This window comes from Gopherus evgoodei, chromosome 2, assembly GCF_007399415.2.
Source record: "Gopherus evgoodei ecotype Sinaloan lineage chromosome 2, rGopEvg1_v1.p, whole genome shotgun sequence".
Taxonomy (NCBI): domain Eukaryota; kingdom Metazoa; phylum Chordata; order Testudines; family Testudinidae; genus Gopherus; species Gopherus evgoodei.
The window spans coordinates 81,293,578-81,302,252 of record NC_044323.1 but is presented as its reverse complement, the minus strand read 5'-3'; the positions used below and the strand labels follow the sequence as shown (position 1 = coordinate 81,302,252).

The window sequence follows — 8,675 nt, the reverse complement described above, 5'->3', positions numbered from 1 at the left end:
AAGAAACATGCCCCTTTCCCTTTCTTTAATGTCTCACACGAGAACTGCTGGTTTTTTCTGCCAATTATATACCAGATTCTGCCACTGTAAATTACTTAGAGAGATACATGACTCTGCAAGAGCTTCCATTGATTTCAGTGGATCTACTTATAGAGAAGAGCGATCAAGAGTGGAAGAAATAATCTTAATTTTAGAACTGTTGCAGCATTTTTTTTTGTCATAGACATTAAATGTCAGTGTTTTTTAAAACCCAGTTAGACATTTTAAACCAAAACTGAATATCTAAAAAGTATATTTCTTGCTTATATGTCTAAAAAAAGATAAGAATGATCCTTTAATAATACATAGCTGTAATGTCTAGAGTATTGCATAGTTGCGTTTTTTTATAATTATGAGCTGGTCAGAAAATGTTTTTTCCCCAACAGAAAACTTCAATTTTTTTACTTTTATTTTAATCAAAATTTTCCAATAAAAAATATAGGCTTTTCAAGAAAATAATGTTTTTCAGCCAACTATTTTTTTTGATAAAAACATCCAAAATTTTAATTTTGTCAAAAACCAAATTTTCATTGAAAAAAGGTTGAAGAACATTTTTTTGACCAATTCTACTGAACAACATGGCTTTTGAGCAATCTCTACACAGTAGTGAGCCATTAGTGTTCCTGTGAAGGGCTTTTCTTTTGTGTAAATACACTGTAAGTGCTTTATTTTGTAACTACTGCATAGCTTAAGGAGGTGTTCAAACAATGATATTTTTAGAGCTTACATACACATAAATAATAGTGTTTCTTAAAAATATAATTAAAAAAGGACACCATATATTCAAGGCTATGGAAAATCACTTCCATCATAGATCACAGGTTGTTCAACAGTCAAGTGATAAAATACTTTTTTCGAGATAAACCTGTACAAAACAAACAGAAGATTATGTTAGTCTAACTCAAGTAAAAGTAAGATCATAATAGCTGGTCAAACCCTGCAGTCTTTACTCAGGCAAATCATCCATTCGACTTCAAGAAGGTTTGCGTGAGTTAGGACTGCAGGACTGGATGCAGTAGGTGCACAAACTACAAGAAGACAATCCTGATTCTGAACTGGCTGAAAATAATCATGTGGTAAGTTCCTGTTATTTATTGTCTCAGCAATCAAGAGTATCAAAGGATGGAACAATGTTACAGAATCACAGGAAACTATTTTTAATAAAATCTGAAACTCAGGCCACTGAACCAATTTTTGACCTCTTTTTCTTAATCATTCTATTAAAGTCTACAAGTGATGAAACACTGCTTATTTCAATCTCTACATTGACTCAACCTACCTAGAGAAGGTGTTGTCAAATATTAGTATGTAGATACCACAGTTTCTCACTTTCACCTGCCCTCTGATAGTTTCCTTATGAGAGTTGCAGCGGGTCATAGGAATGAGTATCTGGAATTGAAAAATGAAAACAGAACTTGGTTTCAAATCTCCACCTTGACTCTAGGTTTGGAAGAGATATTTGGATTTATACCTTCTTAGGGGGCAACAAGAGGGCCTCCTTATGTGTATGTATTTCTCTTGGTTTGCATTATCTATTGTTGTGAGTGAATGTCAGGTCATATTTCAACTGTCTCCCTGTGACAACCTTCTTCTGACATCTACACGTGGAGGAATGCACACCAGTGACGGTGGTGGTGCGTAAGGTACATGTAGCTACACATTGTGGTGAAAAGCAGGCTGTCCACGCTGAAATGTACATACAGCAGTGAAAGAATCTGGGAATGGGGAGGCAGTGGGACATCTCACGGCTAAAAATAGTGTGTGTGCAGTGTAGACATACCCTGGGTGATAAGCTTTCACTGAATATTTAATATTTATAAAACATTTCAAAGATACATATGTGCTACTCATTAATATTTCTATCATTAAAAACAAAACACCTAAAAAGAACAGTCAAGCCACATAAACAGCTTTGGCCTGAGTCTCCTCTCCTATAGAACAGGTTTACACCAGTCTAGTCCCTTGACTTTCATGCTTCCAATCTGCACTGATTAGAGAGGAGAAACAGGTCCATTACATGTGTGGAGAGGGGTTAGACACTTATTCCCATTAAGCAAGACACAGCTAGGCCTGATCTGACCTGACGTCCCTCTACTCAATTCAAAGCTCCCATGTGTGGATTTGTGAAACCAACATTGTGCGGGTACTAAATTAGTTCCAATGGTGTCTAGTTTAATTTGGCCTTTTAAATTACTGCACATTTAATACAGCATCAAATGAATGTTTTATTCATATTTTATCCAAAAAATGCTCACTGTTTTTGCTCAGTGGAACACACGGAATTAAAAAAAAAAAAGGGCAAAAATCCCCCATCAAAATATTTTTAAAATGGAAGGTTTTCCTAAGAAAAGTTGGCATTTCTGAGCCTTTTGCTGGCAGTTGCCATGCTACTGAAAAGGGAGACCATTTCTGTAGGTGATACTATGGGAAGCCTAATATCTCAAACTAGTTACTGTCGTACTTCAATCAATCATCAGGAGAAATTTAACTCTTCAAGCAGGAAACTGCTGAGATATTCCATTTATCCCTCTCACCATGTAAAGGAAGATGGACTTGTACATATAACTGAATTGAAAAAATTCTGGTAACTTGGTGTGGAGGGAGCTCTCTCCCATCAGCATAGAGTGTCTTCACCAGATGTGCTGCAGCGGCACAGCTATATTGGTGCAGCTGCACTCCTGCAGTGCTGTACATATAGACATGGCCTTAATCAGTGTTAGCTGGTCATGGGAAACATTAGGTCTCCCCAGCATCATGGGTTAAAATTACAACTGCTTTGTTTTCACTACAATTTCCACACAGGTTAGTTAACATAAGTTAGCTTAACAAAGATTAACACCACCCTTTTTTTCCTATAAAAGTCACACGCAGTGTGAATCAGGAATGTAGTGTGGGGCTTTCTACACTGATTCTAAAAAAGGTTGAGCTCTTTGGGTACTATCCAGCAAAGCACTGAAATCTGTGAGTAGTCCCACTGACTACTTCATCTTTCAAGGGATGGCCTGTGTTTAAGAGTCCTGCCGGATCGAGCCCTATGCTATTTACAAATAATATTTATCTTTTGCATTAAATGTAAGAAAAAAACCTAAACACTACACAGATTTTTCAGGTGGAAGCTGAAGGAGCCGATTGTTTAGCTTAGTGATAGTGATTTAACTTTAAATACAAACACTGAATGCTCAAGTGCCAGTCAGTGCAATGTCACCCTATTTCCCCAGGCAACACTAAATAATGAAAGGGGTACTTCTTCCCACCGCAACAGTGCGATGGACTTTGGACAAGGAACACTTCTCCTGATGAGACATTTTGACACTTTCATATTTGTTACTACAGCGATGCAACTTCCAGTGACATTTGTTGGGGTCATGATAAGTAAGTTTGCTAGTTCCGCCAGACAAACTCATTCACCTCATGTGGTGAAATGCAATTCCTGAGGTAGCTCAGTGAGGAAAAAATCCCACTCTGAAATAACTGCCTTACTTTGCACTGATCCAGTGTTGCTTCTTCTGATTCTTGGTAGACAACGCTGAATGCTATGCTCTTTGGGTCTGATGAAAACACCCAGCTGATTGTAAGGCCAGTCTCTGTCACGGTGATAGGGATGATGCTGTAGGTGCTGGACTTAATGAACAGCTCCCTGTTGTCTTCCCCAAAATTTAAAATTTCTTCAACTGTAAGGGGTAATTTTATCCTGAAAGACAAACAACCATCAGAGAGGATCAAATTAGATTGTGAAGACATCTGAACAGTGGGCACTGATATTTTATTTTCCTTTGCCTGACCTACTTCCTGCAGGCTCCTCAGTGACTTTGGGGCATGTCTAGAAGATGCATCTATACAGCTTTGGATGAAAGCAAGGACCAGTTGATCACAGCCTAGTGCTTTCTATTGCTGCTGGCATTCAGCAACTTCACCCATTCAAGTATCAGAGGGGTAGCCACGTTAGTCTGGATCTGTAAAAGCAGCAGAGAGTCCTGTGGCACCTTGTAGACTAAGAGACGTATTGGAGCATGAGCTTTCGTGGGTGAATACCCACTTCGTCAGATGCACTCATTCATTTATTCCAGTGTAGTTAAAAAGAAGTAATATTGAGTGTGGTACAGATACGCGATTTCAGTCTCACTTAACACTGTTGTTTCTCTTGATCAGCAAGTATATGACTTAATGTTTGTAATAAAAGACGTCACGAAAAAGACTGCTGCCCTCTGCTGTCTCCGTTATATGTAAGCCAACGTCACTTACCATACTAACGTTGTTCATACCGAGAAATGGATGTTTAGGGAGATTTACAGAGCAAGTGAACATGAGCAGCCATTCTACTAAATGTCACATTGTGCTCTGTCCTGGGGCTTTTGGGGTAATTAACCCTGGAGCTCACACTGTCAGTGAACAAGCAAACTACCTAAGTACCAACTTTAGGAACCTAAGATTAAAACTGAATTCTCTTCAGGACCTTGGGAGGTTCAGCCCTTTAACGTTTTGTCAGACTGCCTCTCTATACTGATATATTTCACATCTATATAATTAGATCCTCAGCTCATGGTCTTCAATGACGCTTCACCAATTAACCAGCTGAGGAGGATCAAGCCCACAGTATCTCCATTGGAGCTGGTTTGATATATCATTATTTAGAATCAAGAGAAATCATCTAAGCAAAGAGCTAACCGTGATCTCTGGTATTATGACAATATATCACTGTAATACATTCATTGTCTGCCATCAAAAATCAGCACGTGCCAGCAGATACCCATAGTTATTTCCAACTCCAAGTATGGGGATCATTGTGGTATCTCAGCCATCCATTGGCAAATGCTGAGTTTTAATGATAACTACTGTTCCCAGGCCAAGGAGAAATGTTTAGCTTTATTCATAATGTTAGTTTTTACCTAAGGTGAAACAACTACTAAACTTAAGGGTTGCCTGACAGAGTTTAAGTAGCTCATGACATTTCTTTCCTCCACCCCTCAATTTGTTGCTTGAGTGTGTATTTTGTTACAGCTGCCATTGCTTGGGCTCTCAGAAAGACCACAACAAAATCCCAGCACAGACCAAATCACCTTTTGTAGTCAAAGTATAAACCTTTCTCACAGCTGAGCCAAATTTTCAAAAAGGGGCATCCACAGGCAGGGATAAGAATGTTGGGGTTTGTGCACTTCAATTCTATTAGCTATTGTGCAAGTGACACACTCTATTGCCTCTGCGCAGGGCCAGTGCAAGGAAGTTTTACGCCCTAGGCGAAACTTCCACCTTGCACCCCCCACCAGCTAACCCCGTCCCCCCCATGGCAGCTAACTCAGCCCCCCAGGTGGGGAGCCCCCCTCCCTCGCAGCAGCTACCGCCCCCCCCGCGACAGCTAACCCCTCTCCCTCCCGTCCCCCCATGGCAACTAACCCTACCTGGGGAGACTTCCCACCCCCCTCCCCCGACAGCTAACCCTGCCTCGGGAGACTTCCCCCCTTCCCCGGCAGCTAACCCTGCCTGGGGAGACCTCCTACGGAAACTAAGCCTGCCTGAGTAGCCCGCTCCAGCTCACCTCGGCTCCGCCTCCTCCACTGAGCACGTCAGCGCTGCTCTAATTCTCCTCCCTGCCCAGGCTTGCGGCGCTGATTGGAGGAGACTTAGAGCTGGGCTGTGTGCTCAGCGGAGGAGGCAGAGTGAAGGTAAGCTGGGGCGGGGAGCCCTCCCCGCGTGCCGCCCTCCCCGCGTGCCCTCCCACTCAGCTCACCTCCACTCCACCTCCTCGCCTGAGGGGCTTTTAGGCGCCCCCAACCACTAGGTGCCCTAGGCGGTCGCCTAGTTTGCCTAAATGGTTGCACTGGCCCTGCCTCTGCATGGAAATGTTAGCACTCGAGTCGTGGTGTGCAGGGGGTTGTGGGCACACAAGTGCAGGCTGGGTTGGGGCTCTTTTGAAGATTTACTCCTATTGCGGCATATACGTATTCATCAGGACAGAAGCCATAGACAGCAGTAGCTATGCCAGAATCATTTTGGGTAGAGATGGCTTATGGGAAATAAGCCACTCCCCCAAAGGCTACGAAACACAGAAGATTAATTGAGCATTGAGCAATGTCTTCCTCCAGGTATCGAAGTGCTAAAAGCCTCTCTCCAATTTCTGTTTACAGGTCTCAGTCCCCCCGAAGATTTTCCTGGCCCCAAACGGATGGGCAGGCAGGAGGGCAAGCTGATTCTCTCCTTATCACCCCCACACCCACTATTTAACTGACGTATATCCCCATGGTGCTGTTCTTAGGGCCAAGTCCTGCCCTCAGATGCATACGGACTGCTCCCACTGAGGTCAATGAGAGTTGACCAAGATGACATCCAAGATGCCGATTTGGCAGTTATTCTTTAAACCGGGCAGTAATGAAGCTGTTCTGCTTACATCAGTTCTCCTGACTTCAGCAAACATATCTCAGCATCTTGGGGCACTTGCAATTCTTCGGAGTCATCCAAGGTTGAAGAATTACACGTGCTGTTTCTGTGGCAAGAAGGAAAAAAACGTATTAAATATTCTCTGAAACAGCCCAACACAGAGACAAGTAATCACTGTAGTACCCCTTGCACACTTGCCTCCAGCAGTGGGCTCATTTCATTTACTGTGGGCCAAACTTGATTATCTTTGCTACTTTAACACAGCACCAAGACTGCAGCCCCATTGTGCTAGCTACTGTACATACATACAGTAAGGCACCGTTTCCTGCCTAAAGAGTAAATAGAGAAGATAGCAATTATTCCTTTCTCCTACCCTTTGCCTAGCTCCATTTTTAGGAATGGGAAACTGAGGCACAGACAGATTGAAGTGATTTGCCAGGAAGTCTGGACAAATCCAGGAGTTAAGATCAATCCTTGTCCCAAAACTATCCTTTATTTCCAAGGCCTGCTTCCCCTCAGTAAGAATGAGAAAATCCAGAATGAGGGGTAAAATGATGAACTATACTGAACAGGCCAGATTCTTCTCTCACTTATGGTAATGTGAACCAAGATATGATTTCACTGAAATCAATCAAGTTACAGTTGGGTGACAGTAGAATCCAGCCCATATTCTGCATATCTCTAAACAAGACTGAGCACAACAACAAAGCAGACAAGATCTCCAAGATACTTAGATATTTAGTGGAAGACATGGCATTTACCAGTATACACATTAGGGTGAGCAGGTGTCCGGTTTTCGACAGGAACACCCAGTTGAAAAGGGACCCTGCCAGCTCCAGTCAGCATTGCCAACTGGGCCATTAAAAGTTTGGTCAGTGGTGCTGTGGATTTCAGGAAGGCTAGTCCATACCTGTCCTGGCACTGTGCTGTGCCCCGGAAGCGACCAACAGGTACGGCTCCTAGACAGGGGGCCCACAGAGCTATGCGTGCTGCTCCTGTCCCAAGCACCAGCTCCACACTCCCATTGGCTAGTTTCCAGCCAATGGGAAATGGGGAGGCAGTGCCTGCAGGTGAGGTGCCGAACTTCCTGTCCATGCCCACCCCCCGCCTAGGACCCAGACCTGCTGTTTGCTTCCGGGGTGCAGGGTGTTGCCAGAACAGGCAGGGAGCCTGCATTAGCCCTGCTGTGCCACTAACGGGAGCCACCCAAGGTAAGCCCTTGCCCCAACCCCAAGCCCTTATCCCCCCATACCCGAAACCCCTCATCCCCGGACACAGTCCGGAGCCCGCACCCCCAGTCCAGAGCCCTCATCCCCTGCACTCCAACTCCCTGTCCCCAGCCCAGAGCCCCCTCGTGCACTCCGAATCCCTTGGCCCCAGCCTGAAGCCCCGTCCTGTACCCACAACCCCTCATCCCCAGCCCAGAACCAGCACCCCCAGCCCAGAGCCCTCACACCTCCTACACCCCAACCCCCTGCCTCAACCTACAGCTCCCTCCCACACTCCAAATCCCTCAGCCCCACCCGCCATCCTAGAGTCCCACCCTGCACCCCCAACCCCTCATCCCCAGCTCCACCCCAGAGCCCACACTCCCAGGCCAGAGCCTGTACCCCCTGCCTCAACCTACAGCCCCCTGCTTCAACCCACAGTCCCCTCTCACATTCTGAATCCCTCTGCCCCACACCCAGCCTGGAGACCCTCTCCTGCACCCCAAGTCCTTCATTCTCAACCTCACCACAGAGACTGAACCCTCAGCCGAAGCCCTCACCCCCTCCTGCACCCCAAATCCCTGCCCCCACTCGCACCCTGAAACTCTTGTTTCTGGACCCACTCCAGAGCCCCGAACCCCAGTTAAGAGCCCTCACCTGCTCCAACACCCCAACCCCCTGCCCCAGCCCAATGAAAGTGAGTAAGAGCAGGGGAGAGCGAACCACCAAGGGAGGGGGAATGTAGTGAACTGGAGCGGGGCCTCAGGGAAGGGGCAGGACTACGATGTTTGGTTTTGAGCTATTAGAAAGTTGGCAACCCTAATACACATAAGTCTAGGTGTACTGTGCTTTGAAGTGCAGGGTTAAATCCTGCTGAGGCCAGAAGTCAGCAAGTTTCCATGAAGAAAGCACGTGAGATACAAAGTTTGCAGAAGGGTGAGAACATTGTGGTGATGACAAACTCCCCAATTCAGGGGGCTGCACAACCTCAGAAGTGGTTGCCATTGTCCTGAGAGTAGGTGAGTCCAAGGCAGTCGGTGGAATACACAGATTCAA

General features: G+C 45.1%; 1 protein-coding gene across 8 annotated transcripts in view; it reads right to left on the bottom strand.

Moving 5' to 3' along the window:
* Positions 1 to 524: 524 nt before the first annotated feature.
* FYCO1 (FYVE and coiled-coil domain containing 1) overlaps positions 525 to 8,675 on the bottom strand; it is a 90,141-nt gene continuing 81,990 nt past the window's right edge. For all 8 annotated transcript variants that reach the window (XM_030551145.1, XM_030551149.1, XM_030551146.1 and 5 more), the window contains 4 exons: positions 6,422 to 6,517; positions 3,520 to 3,730; positions 1,319 to 1,428; positions 525 to 904 (listed from right to left, as the gene is read on the bottom strand). In XM_030551145.1, coding sequence (XP_030407005.1) covers positions 829 to 904; positions 1,319 to 1,428; positions 3,520 to 3,730; positions 6,422 to 6,517 — 493 coding nt within the window. In that variant the 3' untranslated portion in view covers positions 525 to 828. The remainder of the gene's footprint in view (positions 905 to 1,318; positions 1,429 to 3,519; positions 3,731 to 6,421; positions 6,518 to 8,675) is intronic.